The sequence below is a fragment of the Chelon labrosus genome, assembly GCF_963514085.1.
Source record: "Chelon labrosus genome assembly, chromosome: 17".
Classification (NCBI taxonomy): Eukaryota; Metazoa; Chordata; class Actinopteri; order Mugiliformes; family Mugilidae; genus Chelon; species Chelon labrosus.
Window position 1 is genome coordinate 12,035,219 of NC_140350.1, and position 16,398 is coordinate 12,051,616.

The window sequence follows — 16,398 nt, forward strand, 5'->3', positions numbered from 1 at the left end:
TATGGACGGGAAAACTGCCTGCTCATCCTTTATCAGCAGGAGTGCATGAGTCAGCGCTGCTCTGTAACGCCCAGAGTGGTTGCAACACACACACACATGCGCGCGCACCAACGCGCACACTCCCTCTCCGTCTCCCTCCCTCCCTCCCTCCCTCTCACATACTCACACAGGCCATATGACTGAGTCAAGCTCAGTTTTTAGTTTGTAGCCGTGTTGAGATAAGTCTTTCTGGGAATGGTAGCTCGGTTGGACAGCATTCCATTTAGAAATAACCATGTGAGCTCAGCGCCTACGGCTTTCTTTCACACCATAAGAAACCTGGAAGTCATTTTTATAAGGTAGGCATGTCTTGTTGTTATTTTAAAGTTGATTATTTTTTTTTTTGTATGTATGTAATGTGTTGTGATAGAAAACAACTGGTTAAATTTGAGAGTGTGTCTGTGTTTTGTGTACATACAGATGTCCCTGATTGCCATGTCTGGCCCCCGGTCGTCTGTGTTTACATTTGAGTCTTCAGTGCATTCCTCCCATGTGCTGCACTCCCTGGACGAGCAGCGTCGCCGGGACACGTTGTGCGATGTTACAGTGGTGGTGGGGGCTCAGAGCTTCAGAGCCCACCGCTCAGTGCTCGCTTCCTGTAGCGAGTACTTCGCACAGAGGATCTCTTCCCTCACACAGCATGGAGCTGTAATCACCCTACCACCAGAGGTGAGGCGCCCCAAGAGGCCACACAGACAGAGAGCTTTTACACGACAAATTGGTTTAAAACTGAAGTGAGAAAAGTGACTAAAGGGCTCATTTCCTCAACAAGCATTAATGGTGCAGAGGTTGGGGATTTTTTTTTTTTTTAAAATGCTATTTACGTCATGAGCAGAGCAGGAAGCACTAACATGAAAATGTCATCTGTCAGCAGAGACACAAATAGAAATAAAAATTTACTATAACTTATATCAACTACTGTCTTTCTTTTATACATCTTTCCATTTAAATCCTATCTGTAAGTGATTTCAGAAACGGCAACTGAAACTTAATTTCCACAGTTGCAATCACTGATTGCTGAGACAGTACAATCTTTATTTCTGAGCATGTTTGTATTTAGTAGTTCAGAAGGTCTATTTTGACACCTGAGCCTATATAATGATCAGCGTACATAATGGAGATCAGTCCAATTACTGTTAGGAACCCCTCATGTATACCATTCATCTACTTTTACAGGTGACAGCTGCTGGCTTTGAACCGTTGCTGAAGTTTGCCTACACGTCCAAGCTACTCTTTGGAAAACACGATGTCTTAGAAATACGAAACTCGGCTTCCATTCTGGGTTTCAGAGACCTTGACGAGGCGTGTTTTGAATTCCTCCTCCCGAAGTTCTTATCCAGCAGCGAGTGCTGTTTTCCAAGAAAGCCGTGCTGTGAGAAGAAATGCAAGACGCGATTATCAGAGGACAACTGTGGCACCGATTCCGACGAGGCTTTGTTGGATGAGAAAGAAGTAAAACCAGTTGCTGACTCATCATCTCAGCAGGAAGTGTTTTGGGACTGTAACAAATCCGTGAACAATAAAATGGGAAGTCTGAGCGGTGCAGACGCTCTTGCACCTGCAGCTGAATGGACAAATGACCGTTTCGTGCAGTGTCCAAAGTATCGCAAGTTCCAGCAAGCTTGCGGAAAGGAAACTTGTGTCACAGAAAAAAGTCTGACTAATCCAGCGGCGGCGGATGACTGCAACCTCTCCTGCTCGCCATGCTCCAGTTATACAAACAGTAAGAATGAAACTAAATTCCCTGGAAATTCAACCTCAGTTGTGGCCAGACCGAGGAAAGGAGGGGCTGAAGAGCCTTGGAAAACTGAAAAACATGACCTGAATATAAAGAATGGAATGGAAATAGGGGAAACTGATATGGTTAAGAAAGACACAAACAAAAGAGAGAGAAAATGGGATGTGAAGGACAGAGAGAAAGAAATGAAGATGGAGGAAGAGATGCCGTATACTACAGGAATCAGCTATTCAGTTGTGTCCAATGTCAAGAGTGTCTCCTTAGAGTCAAACACAAAGCTGAGTGATAGGTCATCAGGGTTAATATTGCACCAATGCCCTCTGAGAGCTGCAAATGAGGACCTCACCAGGTCACTAGGCCAGGAAGGTTTTGACATTAAAGAAGACAGGAAAGCAAGGGTACTGGAGCAAGTCTCCAACCATCAAACTGAGAGGAAAAGGGCAGACAATACCTGTCGAGAAGGACAACAAGGAGGACAGAGCAGCAGCATAGAAAGAGTAGCCTTGTCAGTAAATAATACCAGAGAGAGAAGCACAATGGAGAAAGAAGTAGCTGAGCACCTGGCCCAGCGGTTGGGGTCAGACACATGTTCCTCTCAGCTGAGCCTCCAGGACCCCGAGGCGGGAAGCTCTGCCGACACAGGGATGGTGCAAAGCACACCTTTCGAGTGGATGAAGCTTCACCCCAACCTCGGCTCCCCCCGAACCACTTGCAACTTCTTCCAGGATGTGGACCAAAGGAAGTGTTTATGGAAGGCGGCGGGGCTGTCTGAGTGCGAGGGGGCATCTCAGTCAGGTGTGTCATCCCTGACTTCAGGGGAGGATGGAGACTCAGAGACAGAGACGGAGGGGGACAGTGAGTCCTACACAAGAGAGAGAGCCAGGCGGGTGAGCAGTTAAACCGTGAATGAAGTCTGCCAAGTACTACGTAGCTCAGATCTATTTATCCGCTACCTCCTAACTGTGAGGTTCACATTGTTCTGAAATTAGCTCGCGTCAGTAAGTGTCACCCTAACTGTAGATTATGTCACGATGTTTGCTTTAGATAAGACTTAAAGGTGCATTTTATCGTACGCAAATGAGCGTTAGTCATTTATGTTAACAGAGAGTAGATTTGCTATGGTGACTGGTTAATCATTCACCCGGAGGAGATGCTCTGTCATGCTAATTGGTTCAGAGTCCAGTTTAGCTGAAATACAGTTGACTACAAGCCAAACAACAGATACGAGGAATGTCCCGTTTTTACTGTCCAGACTGACCATGTGGATTTGAGAGAAAGTACAAACAGTGTAGACAAAGCTAAGGTCGTCTCACAGGAAAGCATTTCTTTTATTGACCTAAGATAAAACATGGAAAGATTTAGACTGTTCTAATGAAGCGGTGGGTGTACATTTCCCGTCACATATCAGCAGATTTGCGGAGTTAACAATTAACAGCTTGGTAAAAATATAACTGTCTGGACACCGTATGCATTTGGACTGAACAGATTTTTTATTTTTTATTTTTAATTCCTCTCACGACATTTTAATTCATAAAACTAAGACCAGTTTAAACGTCTTAAAACCTAAGAAACACATGTTGATAGTGATCAGTTGTTGCTGTGAGTATTTCTTATGTAATTAGACTGTAAAGGAATAAAACTGTTCTCCAAAAGCCTCCTTCTCTAAAGCAGGTATACTGTAAGTCTACTACACTTACAGTAGTTTCAGTTCTTTCAGTTTCACTAATGTGATCATTCACAACATATATTTTGATTAATCTAGATGAGTTTGTAACACCACAGAGTCGCGTTATCTAAAGCCCCTTAACTGGCGATGGTCCTCTGTCCTGTGGTCTGTTTAACCTTTGTGTTCCTATCGGGGGTTTCCTCAGATGCAGTTGCCATTCTCTGTGGACTGGATAGTGGATCTGAGCCGAAATGACTTCCAGCAGCTGCTGAAGCATCACGTCTTCACGCGTGAACAGCTAGAGTTTGTCCACGATATGAGAAGGCGCAGCAAAAACCGCCTCGCTGCTCAGCGCTGCCGCAAGAGAAAGCTGGACTGCATATACAACCTGCAGTGTGAAATCAACAAGCTGGTAAAGAAAACAGTTTCATTTTGAAGTAAAGGGAATGATTAAAACCCTTCTTTCATACAACCCATACTAATAAGACTATGTGGTCTGTATGCTCACTTTGCAGAAGACAGAGCGGGAGAAACTGATGTTGGAGAAGAGCCACTTGAGTCAGCTGAAGCAGAAGACATGTCACAGTGTCTCCTCCTTGTGCCAGAGGGTCTGCACCGAAGCCAATCTACAACCGGAGCAGCTGCAGGTGCTCGCCAGATACACCTCCCCTGACTGCCCTCTGTCCTCTCTGCTTCCTCACATAGACGCACTTCTTTCACAGCACGGGATGCCACTCCAGCCCCAGGTGTCACTCTCGGGCCTGGACATGTATATGGCACCCGCGGACGCTCCGTCCACCTCTGGCAGGGACACAGTCACAGGACAGCGTTCACTTTAGGTGCACATGCTGGTACACGTAGGACTGTGATGCCTGAAGCCATGACGTAAAACTGGATATTCATGCAGTATAAATGGACATTACCATGTAGTATGCTCTGATGCATGCTGACAACGCATTTATAATAAGAAGACTATTAACAGCGGTTGTTTTAATTGACTTAAATGCTGCCTTATTCATTCAGAAAATGTGTAATTATGGGTCTGGAATCCCTTCCAGGTGTTCATTTAAATGTGTTTCCATCATTTAAATGCCTTATAAGGGCTTGGTGTCTGGTTAAAAGGGGCAAACAAACCAGCCCAGTCAGCATGCACATTAAACTTTACAACTGAGACATTGACAGCTCCAATCACAAATCAAAGGGAACAACGGCCTTTATATCAGTAACACGCTTTACTGCTTAATTACCTCAGGATGACTTCTTCTAACGCATTTTTTTTGTTTGTTTGTTTTTAAAAGCATTTTATACAGTTTGATACAGTCCGATACTCAGGTGTCCACGGAGTAATTTCACGTACCTCTTGCAGACGGTGTCGGTGCCGCCCTCTGAGACAAAGCACAACAACACACCACTGTATTTTGCGCCAAAACCACACAACCCAACAAAAAGACTTGACTCAGTGTGCCGTGTTTACCTTCAGGTCTTCTGCCTGCCTCTTGTTTGTTTAGTTTTTTTCTTTTTTTCTGGCTGTCACTGTGGTCGCCTCTCCTAAGCTGACCACGGTGACACGGCTCTTTTGAGTTGCACACACCTCGCAGAGCTTCGCATGACTCACTGGCACAGACCTCACATATTCACTCACAAGTTCTGTCTGCAGAAACTGCACTTTGGTTTTGATCCATGAGCAGAGCACACGCTTAGGAGGAAAACTGCCTCATGGTCTGTACTGTAGCAGGCACTGCACTCTTTCAGGTTTTATTATATGGAAATGTTGCTGTGCCACCCACAGCCTAATCACCTTTAACACATTTATCTAGATTACTGCCAAAAGGGTCAAGTGGTGCATTTATAGATGCAGTGCAAGCAGATATCTGTTTATATTTTGTGTTCTATTATGTGCATTCCTTCATTACTATGACTTTTTTTACTCCTGCTTACTGTAAATATCCGACTCTCAGGGCTCTTCACAGAAATCCACCTTTGCAACTTCTCCCATGATTCCTCTGATCGCCTTTTGCTGTACCATATTTTCATCTATTTATAAAACTATTTTCACTCATAATAATCATCCCAGTGCAGACGAGCTTGAAATGATTTAAGTAAAAATCAAGTATACATTTATTTTATAAGTAACCATGCTGTATTGTTAATGACACAGTGGGAGGTCTAGTGATGGTTAATGACAAAAGAATGCTATATTCTCCCACAGAGCTGACTGCAGACTGCACATTCAGTCCAAGATATGCTGTATTATCATGCTGGTGCCTATCGCCCTCTAGTGGCTGTGCATGCACCGGCAGTCTACAGAGAGCTATACAGATGTGTACTGCAGTGTATGTGGCACAAATAAATCTTCCTCTATGTGTGTTATTTGATTTTGACTGTGACAAAATGACTGTATCTTCCCACAAACCCGTCCAAATGGGTTGGAATGGATTTTTAGGACAAAAAAGCAAACAATACCCATATCAGTAATCATCATTTTCCACCAATGAAGATATTAGCAGTGTTACTGCGACTCCATCACTAATGTTGATCAGACGTACAACGTGTTCAAAGAGTAATACACAGCTGAGCTCTCAAGGTCTTCTGGGGGCTCATCCTGCAACCTGAATAGATATATTAATAATTAAATATTACACTTCATCTTCCATGTCTCTACTTCCCGAATCTTAGTATCGATCTGCCAGTTTCTCAGTTTCTCTTTGTCTTCACTGCTCCTCTCCCTGTTTTCTCTCACTATTCGTTTTAATTAGGAAAGATCCTTACTTCACCTAATCTATTTATTTTTTATGCAAGTAACCTCAGCTTCAGATGATAACAAAACTACACGCAGATTTGTTAACGGCAATAAAGGTGCCCGTTCCCACAGGAGAGATCCTAAAGAAAGATCCAGGGGTGCAAAGGTCAAGCAGGTCAGCTTAATGGACTCGGTGGGAACTGAAAGTGGGTGACCCCTGAGGGCTTAAAGACGAGAAAATTGTCCTAATAGAGGATGGATGTTTTTTGCCTGAGTTCACCCGATGTGATTAAGTTTCAAATCCAGTCATTCTCAAGCGGCTGCACTTCACTTTTAACTGCGTGTTTCTTTATGTTTAAATGAAACATCTTGCGAAAACTCATCGTATGGGTCTATTCTGGTCACATTTTAAGACCATAGAAGTTATGTCATTTATGTCATTTATAAAATTAGTGCTAAAACAAAGCTGATCCTTCCACTATAATTGACAACCATAAATTTCATGTTCCTTTTAAGTGGATCTAACAGCTGCAGTGTGACTAGTTTGACAACAGATGGCTCCACTGGAACACTTCCTGACAGTGAGTACAAGGACAGAGACGCTCTCTTATATAACTTGCAAGACTGTGTATGTCTTAATGTGATTAAGCAGGCTAAATGTGTTCTGATCTAATAGAGGGTTTTTACATGATGCTCTTACATGATCTGAGTGAATTCTGTTTTATTTTTTCAAAGGCTGTTGGTGACCATGTGTTTACCTGAATGCACTCCAGATGAGCCGCCGGTAACCTTTTGTCGCCATTTTTAAGATTTAAGTACAGGATCTCATCTGACACATCTTTTTCTCTGAATAACGGATTCTCTCTCTCTCCCTCTTTCCCCTTTCTCTCTCTCTCTCTCTCTCTCTCTCTCTCTCTCTCTCTCTGAAAATATGAGAGCATTTTCTGGAGGTGGTTCTCTGGCAGAGCCTGAGAGCTACAGAGAGGATGAAATGTTGGGCTGAATATCCCAGTAATGAATAGTTAGATCTGTAGCAGCTGTCGACACACAGTTAATTAATAGAGCAAAACTTTGAGAATTTGTTCTGAAAAGATCTACCCAAAGGAAGTAAAAACGTAATGTTATTGTTTTATTTTAATTGTATCTCTTGAAATATAATCCTTTACAGCCACTATCATAACTTCAAACATTAATAATGTTAGTTGTTTAAACTACTTGTTTCATTTACCTCAGTCGTCTTTAAGATATTGTTTGATGAATTTCAAATGACAAAATCAATGCAAAGCATTTTGGGATCGTTTGACGGCTGATGTCTTAACATGCGGCAAAAGGCAAAAACAGGCAGCCAAATCTAATCCCTCAGGCCACGCAGTCATGAGGCTAACTAATGAGAACCTGAGAGTCCTGGATCAGCCTGAACCCACACGCAGACACACATTTCTCAGCCTAAACTAATAAAACGTGGGTCTGCTGTCTCTTCAAGGACCGTTGAGCTCATGCGCCACTGTCACATCATGTGAACGCGCTAAGGAAACAGCAAACACAGGTCAGTGCGGTAAAAAGGTTAATTTATTTTACTGCTTTACAATAAATAACACAAGTATGATCCACAAGTGGTATCCGTGAAATGTGAAACATTGTCCTGTGCCTGAAGGTACATGTGAGCGTTCCCTCTCAGTCCAGTTCAGCTCATGAATCTATAATGTGACACTACACTGATGTCATATGATGCATGATGGCCTCATAATGAGCCAAACTAATGCAGCGAAACTGAACTGTGGAGAAGGCATTGTTTTAACCCATCACATCCTCATATGACCCATGATACTGCTGCTGCGTGCATATGTAGCATGCACTCTGCGGACCGGAGGAACCAATGTTATCTACGCCATTAGACAATTACTGTAGATAAATAGTGACCGATCGCACAATACACTTGATTTTATCCAGATCTGCCACATGTCGCAACCCGAGCAACTGATTCTGGGTTTATGTGAGGTCAGGACTCAGTGATTTTACTGCTGGCAAAAGAGACACATGGATGTTACTACAACCAAGTGTTACGGGGGTGGCGGGTTACTCTGAAGATCTTCACATATAATCAGAGGCTTTTTGTTGAATAACCAATTAAAATACTGCATCTCTGGGTTTGCAGTGCAGCTTGGCAAGGAATATGTAATGCCCCTGAAACACTGAATAGATGAGGATGAGAACAAGGAGAGTGGAAATATCAATCTATAAGTGTACACGTACCGGTCCGTGTGTGTGTCAGCATCGTACAGCGAGAAATAGCTTCACGTGGATGTTTGAGGACATCCATAAAAAAAGGACTCCAGTTACCATGGATACTGAGGGTTAGGTTTTGGCAAATGAACTTAAGAGAGTGCCCAGTTTACAACTAGAAAATCGACAACACACGCACACACAAGTTCTCGTAAAAATAGAAATCACGTTAGTCAGGTGTAGGAGCCGAACAAACTTGAGACATCAAAGAATCAGCTGGAGCTCCTCCAGTGGACCTGCACAAAAGTGTCTAAGTGTTTAACTCTCTGATTCTCTCCGCGCTGCTTCAACTCTTTGCTATAAATACGTATGTTTTCACCTCGACTGCCTAATAAAATAAAGATTACACAGTAGTCCGTTGTAGGACACGCTTTAAGCAGTTCAACAGAGCACATTAACCAGCGTTACACTCATAAAAGCATCATGTAAATAACTTAAAATCGTTAAAAAAAAAACAACGTATGTGCAAATTTCACATGATTACACACAAAAGCAAATCTGGAATCCACTGAGAAGTGTCAATACGGCTTTCTCTGAGCTCGTGCGGAATAACATTAAAGAAAAACGGCCTGTCTCCCGCAGTTTATCAAGTTCACGTGGATATGAAGTAAACAGGGGGAGCACTGGAACACAATCACAGTTGCTTGAAATGAAAAAATTAAAGAAAAAAAACGGATATAAGACTAACAGCAGGTCTGAACGCAACAGACAGCAATATGACTCTATACTGTTTCCTTCTGTCTAATACTACACACTCACATTACGATCAAAACTTTGTTAAATAAATGTGCAATGAGTCCATTTGTCTTTGGTTTGCCAGCTTTGGTTTGCTCCACGGACGTGCGACAAACTAAAATGTTCAACTCCGGTTTGGACCAGAACGAGCCAAACTGTAGGTACTGCTGAGATCTCCTAGGAAGGCTGTGTGGTGCTTCTGTCCCTCATTGTCCAATATTTTTTTTTTCCTCCTTCCTCCTTTCATTACTTGAAGCAGCCGGAGCAGCTCATCTGCCTGCCGGAGTCGAGCTGCGGTGAGATGGTGTCCGGCACCACAGATTTCAGGATGTCGTTCTCCGTGGCCATGATGTGCTTGACCAGGAAGTTTGCGGCTTCGCTGATGTTGAGATTGTCCTGAAGGGGAGAGATTAACTGCCGTTAGTTATGGCTTGTGAAAAAGTTATTGAAACAATTACCACTGTTCAGCTAACCACATAACGTTCCAGCTTCAGTTGCCCTCCTGTCAGGGCTCGGCAGCTAAAGTTAGCGTGCGGTAATTCATTTACTCCAACGTTCATTCAAACAGCGCCACGTGCGCAGTCAGTTTAAAACCACCTCATGTAGACGCAGTAATCATTTTCCCGTCTTCTCCCGAAGAAGGGTGAGTATATCAGTTTGCATCGCCGTGCTCTGACAGCTCTGGCAGACCCCGCGCCTTAAACACTCTGACCTTTCAGAATGTTGAGTCTCGATGCCACAAAGATGGCGGCCCGCTTACAGTGCTCCCACACGTTAGTGTTAACAGAGGATGTGTAAATGAAGACAGCATTTGCAGAATTTAAAGCTCTGTGTTAACACTACGGAGTGTTTGCAATTCAAACTCTTGTGCAACACAAAAATTTACTTAAATGTATTTTTTTTTTTTTTGGCAGGCAAAAAATGAACCAGATAAAGACAGAATCATACAGAAAATATTGGATCAAACTAACAGAATATTATATTTTAATATACTGTAAAGATCCATGGATATCACATACTCATATACTGTATATTAGAAATATACCTAAATGTCTCAATGTGATTCCACTGCCATAAAACAGTACGTCTTGCCTCTTAATGTCGTAATCAATAAACATCTAATAATCTTCAATGGTCCATCAGATGCACAGTATACAGTATATGTGTTTGGATTACTGCCTGAATCCATTGTCTGAACACCAGACAGCAGCTGATTATGATACCTCGTTCTGACCCTGGTTTGTAAATGTTTCTCACAGAGCCACCTTCCACGAGGATATGAAATTCCAGCCAGCTCTGTGGGGATGTTTGCTACCGACTGATGTGATCTGAGTGGGAGAGGATCTCCACTGTGCTCGTCAGGCATTCACTGTAAAAGGCCTACAGTCAGCCCCATTCATAACCATTTTGATGATTAAGTAGTGGATTTTTGGGAAGTCTGCTTATTTACATGTGTCTGGTAACTATTAGGTTACAGCTAGCAACCAGTTAGCATATTCTCCAACAGTGGATAGATATGGGTTAGCTGTTAGCCCCCAATTATCAGCCTGAGTGTTAAGGTTGGCTAATTATCTCCAGTCATGAGGTACAAATTGAGGGTTTAGGTCATCCCTGATAAGTGGCAAACAAGATCTTTTAACCATACTCTGATCTCACCTTAGCGGACGTCTCAAACCAACCGGCAAAACCGTGGTCTTTGCAGAACTGGTCCATTTTGATGCCGTTGTTGGTCAACTCCCTGCCCTGGTCACACTTGTTAGCCAGCAGCACAGTGGCAATGCTCTGTCCATTAGTCAGCATTAGCTTTGAATCCAGGTCCTCCTTCCACTTGATGACGGCCTCAAAGGTCGTCGGCCGCGTCACGTCGAACACGATGAAGGCTCCCATTGCTTCGCGGTAGTACACCCGCGTCATGTTCCCGAAGCGCTCCTGACCTGTGATGAGCAGACACAAAGACACGCGGGGAAGTTTATTCATTAATGTGGTAACATTGCTGTCATCCCAACCACCAGTGCGGTGACAGGTTTCCGTTGTTTTCCTGCATTTTTTTTTCCTGCAGCAAAACAACTAATTCAGCTGGCATTAGGACTGCAGTTAGCGGCGCCTGCATTCCCATGATGCAGCACATTCCTGTGGACTTGCTGTCACGTTGCACTTAAACAGACGCTCAATGCAGCTGCTTGTTCTTGCTGATAACAAACCTACTTAAATGAAACTTTCAGACTAGGTGCTTGAGGAGCAGGTTAGATGTCAACAGGACATTCCCTCAGGGTGTGTGATCTGCTGTCTAATGCTAGTACTTGTTGGTCCAGACCTGAGCGTGTAGGTGTGTGCTTTGAGCTTCCTGTGCATGCCGAAATGGTTTACATAGTTGATGAATATCAATGAATGCCAGGCCACACAAGTACTCTGCAAGGACAAAACACTGCGATCATGAGTAAGAGGAAATGGATAATGTGACTGACAATTGAATAGGCAGCTTCCTCATTTCGATGCAAGGCAACGTATGAATGATTTCGATGGCTCACAAGGAACCGTCATCTGGGCCGCTGCGGCGTGACAGCTGCGTCAGATAGTCACACGCGTCACAACTGTCACTTGACACACCGTCATTCAATAAGCCAGCGGTGCAATTTTCAGCCGTGCGCGACTTCAAAGTACAACACGGAGGCTGAAATGTACCCCGTAAAACGTAACAAAGCAGAATTCCCCCACTTGGCCTGTTTCAGCCTTTCCTCTGGATTCACTTCAAGCAGGTAGGAAACTCAGATGGGACTAATTTAATTTAATGGATCAAAAATTAAACGCTGACAGCATGCGCCTGCATGTGTGCGTGTGTGTGTGGGCGGGGGTGACTGAGTGAGGATGTTTTGTTTAGTATTTAGACTACAATGACACTCCTGTGACTGGCCTTTAAATCTCCCTCACATGGGCCTTATCACATGATACAACATCATACCTTAAATGAATGACTGGATAACAGCATGCTGGTCTTCTCCAAGCAATTTGCGTGTGTGTGTGTGTGTGTGTGTGTGTGAGAGAGAGAGAGAGAGAGAGAGAGAGAGAGAGTCAGTATTTGTGTCAGAGACAAGCTCTCCACAGTGACAGTGCATCTTCAAGTTGTGAATGTTTCCATATCAGTTCGAAGATAGGACTTATCTGGCCAAACCATCAACTTTTGAGGAACTAAGACATCGTTGCTAAACGTTTCAGTTTGAAATGTTTCGTTTCTTTCACATTTAAACATAAAAATAAATAAATAAATAGATAATTAAGCCATAAATGGCATTAAATACAGATCCATCACACCCATCTTTGAGCATTACTTGTCCCTGCAGATGTGTCAGTTGGTGACTTAATACCCAGCAAATTTATATAAGACATGTAGCATGTTCAACCTTTTCATTGTCCCACCTGCAATGTCCCACAGCTGAAGCCGGACAGTCTCAGAATCCCAGTTCAGCACTTTCAAGGCGAAGTCCACTCCGATGGTGGCCCGGTAGTTAGTGGAGTAGGTCTGATGGACGTACCGTCTGATGATGGAAGTCTTCCCGACCCCGAGGTCTCCGATAACCAGCACCTTGTACAGGTGCTCCTTCCGTAGACTCTGCATACCGTTGGAGGAGTGTGATGGGTGATTGGTCATTCCACCTGTCGGGATCTCAGACGCAGCGGCTCCCAGCGACTTTGACTCGGCGTGAGAGCGGTTTGACTCCCCCGATCCCGTGTGTGTCCCTCTCCGTGTGGGTTTAGGAACCGCCCTCCCTGTGGGGGAGTGCGTGATCGCTCAGGGGCTGTGCTTGGGAACTTGTGACCTCGCCTCGCCACCTCGGGGCAAGACGTGCGGTGCGCAGGTTAGTGGGAAGGCGCAGTCAGTGAGTGTTTTCTGAGTATGTACTCAAATATACTTCCCCATAACAAAAGTGTCAGTAAAGTTTAACCCTTCACGTCCTGTGGCGGTGCAGTCACCAGCTATCAACCTGATATCTTACTAGGTTTTATAAAAGTTTTTTTTGTTTTTGTTTTTTTATCAGTATTGTTCCAAGACTTTAGGGATACCCCAGAGAAACAACTCCCCACCCACGTGCTGGATCAAAGGTCAGAATTTAAATAATAATACCATGCACACACACACACACACACAGGTGAGCATTTGAACTACAATGGGGGACCAACATGCAATGGATATGTTAAATCAAATATTAACTCACAATAGAGAGATCCTCACATTCTGAAATACAGTAGCTTGTCTTCTTTGCTCTTGTGGCTCTCATCTATCATATGACAGCGTGAAGGATTGCTCTTGAAGGGTCTTAGGGGCCGCCATCACCTCTTTTTAGTGCCTATTATTGCTGTTGCCAAATGCATGCAAATCCAATTGCGTGTCCATTGGGGTCCTCCTTTTTTTGAGGACCCCAAACATTTGCCGGTTTGCCTCTGTTGAATGCGTAATGCTGATTAAAATGCAACTATAGGCAACCTGCAACCTGGCCTCCAAATTCACTAGATCCCAAACTGATCAAGTATCTGATCCACAGAGGCCCATAGGCCCCTCAACTCATAGGACCCAAAGGCCCCCACGAACAACATCCTTTTTCCAGACACCATAGGACACCCTCAGAAGGTCCATGTCCATTCTCTGATGAATCACAACTGTTTTGGAGGCACAAGGGAGACCTACACAATATTAGGAAGGTGGTCATAATGTTACGCCTGATTGGTGTATTAATTCGTAATTAAACAACTTTAACCGTAAATTATACAGAAGACACTTGCTCGGTTTTGCCTTAAAATATGGGGATAACTTTTAGCAGAACCACATAAAGTCCCGAACATGGACTGAGGTTGCTGAATTAAGTTTCAAAAATAAGTGCATCTCCTTGTTTCAACACCTCCCAGCACCACTATTAACTGATCAACAGAAATTATAGATTTCTTGTGCAAAAACAGACACAAAGGCGCTGGCAGATGTCTTGGAGGGGTGGTGATAGAACTATACTGGGCTTACAGTGGTGGTTACCTTGCACAACATATATGCCAATGACAATGACTAAAACTGTGATTACACTGTAAATATGTTCCTGGAAACACAACCCCAAAGGCACACCGTGTCACGGCGTTAATCTAAAGTGTTCTGATAGAGTGAGAGAAATCATAATGTCCTCCGCTTCAAGATGCATTCGCTTTTTCTCTGCCAAGAAAAAAAAAATTCTATTAACACTTGTCTGTGTACGGATGATCTGTGGCGATGTGCTAAGAGGAATTCGTACTTCGTTGACACATTTAGAGACTGTAGGTTGTTGAAATATACTGGAATGTGTTGCATATATTTTTGTTAATCAAGTGTATGTAACACCACACACCGTTGGTCCCTTGAGGCCTTGCACTCTCCCTGGGCTCATCAAAGCCTGTTACTCTCTGACGATGAAGAAACTCTGCTCACCATCTGGTGGATGTTAATTTCACAAAACAATTTTGGACTACAATATACGGCATAGGATTTTATATCAGGTGTTATTTAATAAAGGGTGCCCTAGAAACCCTGTTCCCCATTAGGTTTATTAATTATCGTGCAGTAATTTGACATAATTATATTCTTATTTAGAAAAGGTCCATAAGTAACGGGGACTAACAGTGTAAAAATAACATTACATGTGGTCCAGGTCGCAGGATTTAAAACAAACGTGACTCCTTAAAACATGCTAATTTTGAATTTTACCTGTCATTTAAAAACAAGGTTTTATAACAGATTCTTTAAAAAAAAATAGCAGAAACCTTCTACTTGCAATCATAATTGAAATGTTCTTCTTGTAACTTCCTATATGTCTTCCTACATTTCTTAATTCCTTCAATGTAAATAAAAAACATTTAATGTAAATTACAAATGACTGTAAGAAATATTTAGCATTCTGTATGGCAACCTTTAATGCAGCATAAACGTATATCGTAAATCTGAAAAGCAGATGTAGAGATGAGACAAACATTCTCTAAATTATATAAGTGAATTACTGGCATAAAGCATAATGCAAAACTGGAGCTGGCACAAACCTGCATGCAAATATGGTAATTCTCTCAGAGGGTTTTCACACTGAAAAATTACTGCACCGTTTAAAAAACATGAACAGATTCCTGTGCGCGTCAACAGAACACATAATCACGGGGATAGAGTCAGTCAAAGTCAGGTAGAAGCTGCAAACATGTGAATTCAAACTATTGTTGTATATCTTCAAAGAGGCCAAAATGCAGATACAAAAAGAAGAATAAAAAAAGAATTGAAATATTCAAGTGCATATTCAATGTGACCCAGTTTATAGAAACACAATGTAAATTACTGCAAAGAGACATTGGCACATAATGTAAGTAGAAAGCAAGGCCAGGAACAAGCTGTTCTGCAAAAGATATCTAAAAACCCCGGCACACTATCAGTTCACTTCTCTCCTCCTAAAAGTAACCTTAAAAACACATCAATATCACTAATAGCATCATTAGTCTGCTACTATAAATTACACGCGGTTCGACATTAAGTTCCTGAAAAGTACTTAATTACAAACATATCTCAGGGAGTGCAAACAAACCTTGACATCATGCAAACTGGAAACACTTTTGAGCCAACGCGCTCGTTCGGGCAGGTAAGAGCAGAAGTCGAAAAGTATTTTGGTTCAGATACATCCTGAGCTGGAAGATCGTTTTGGTCCACCATGAACTTATCGTACATTCAGCTAAGTCACGTCTAGGTAAAATATTTAAAGAAGACATCTGTGTTGTCTGTAAGCTCTTTGTGGGTTAAACGCCTGATGATTGGATCCACTGAGATGATGTCTAACATTCCCTTGAGATATAAGGTGTCCCTGGAGGGGTTTCATTCTCAGTGCTCAGTAATTATTTCTTCCACAGAAAATCGAAGGTCAGTGGCAACACCATGTGCAGAAAAATCTGATTCTTGTCTGTACGTCTGTCTGTGCAACTGTACACCTTTTCCATCAGCACCAGGATGCTAAAAGCTCTCCTACAGTCTCTGGCAACGAATTGGGGGAGCAAGACATATGAGTCATTTCTGACCTTTTGATTTCAGACGAAATTATTTGAGCTGTTTGCCTTCACACTGACACACTCTGCGTCCAGCTGGGCCTCAAAGTATTCCAGGTGAGGGCTGTTTGTCAGTAACACAAACGTCACATCGTGAATAGAAGGTCAACA

General features: G+C 42.9%; 3 protein-coding genes across 3 annotated transcripts in view; 2 read left to right on the forward strand and 1 right to left on the reverse strand.

Moving 5' to 3' along the window:
• The window catches only part of grik1a (glutamate receptor, ionotropic, kainate 1a), a 211,024-nt gene that overhangs the window by 46,894 nt on the left and 147,732 nt on the right, over positions 1–16,398 (forward strand). The window lies entirely within an intron of this gene.
• On the forward strand, positions 208–6,052 carry bach1b (BTB and CNC homology 1, basic leucine zipper transcription factor 1 b). The gene is made up of 5 exons (XM_084565587.1): positions 208–338; positions 460–708; positions 1,216–2,664; positions 3,649–3,855; positions 3,959–6,052. Exons 2-5 carry the CDS (start codon positions 460–462, stop codon positions 4,280–4,282), a joined length of 2,229 nt encoding a protein of 742 aa, XP_084421713.1. The 5' UTR covers positions 208–338; the 3' UTR covers positions 4,283–6,052.
• rab38b (RAB38b, member of RAS oncogene family) lies at positions 8,123–12,847 on the reverse strand (the record flags this gene model as incomplete). Its single annotated transcript, XM_084565095.1, has 3 exons — positions 8,123–9,597; positions 10,858–11,135; positions 12,616–12,847. 3 exons carry the CDS (start codon positions 12,845–12,847, stop codon positions 9,448–9,450), a joined length of 660 nt encoding a protein of 219 aa, XP_084421221.1. The 3' UTR covers positions 8,123–9,447.

What these genes read in the sequence shown, in the direction of transcription:
- bach1b (XM_084565587.1), top strand. Translation starts at nt 460, where the DNA reads ATGTCCCTGATTGCCATGTCTGGCCCCCGGTCGTCTGTGTTTACATTT. An exon ending in TAATCACCCTACCACCAGAG is followed by an intron (nt 709 to 1,215) that starts GTGAGGCGCCCC and finishes CTACTTTTACAG; the next exon opens with GTGACAGCTGCTGGCTTTGA. An exon ending in CAAGAGAGAGAGCCAGGCGG is followed by an intron (nt 2,665 to 3,648) that starts GTGAGCAGTTAA and finishes GGGTTTCCTCAG; the next exon opens with ATGCAGTTGCCATTCTCTGT.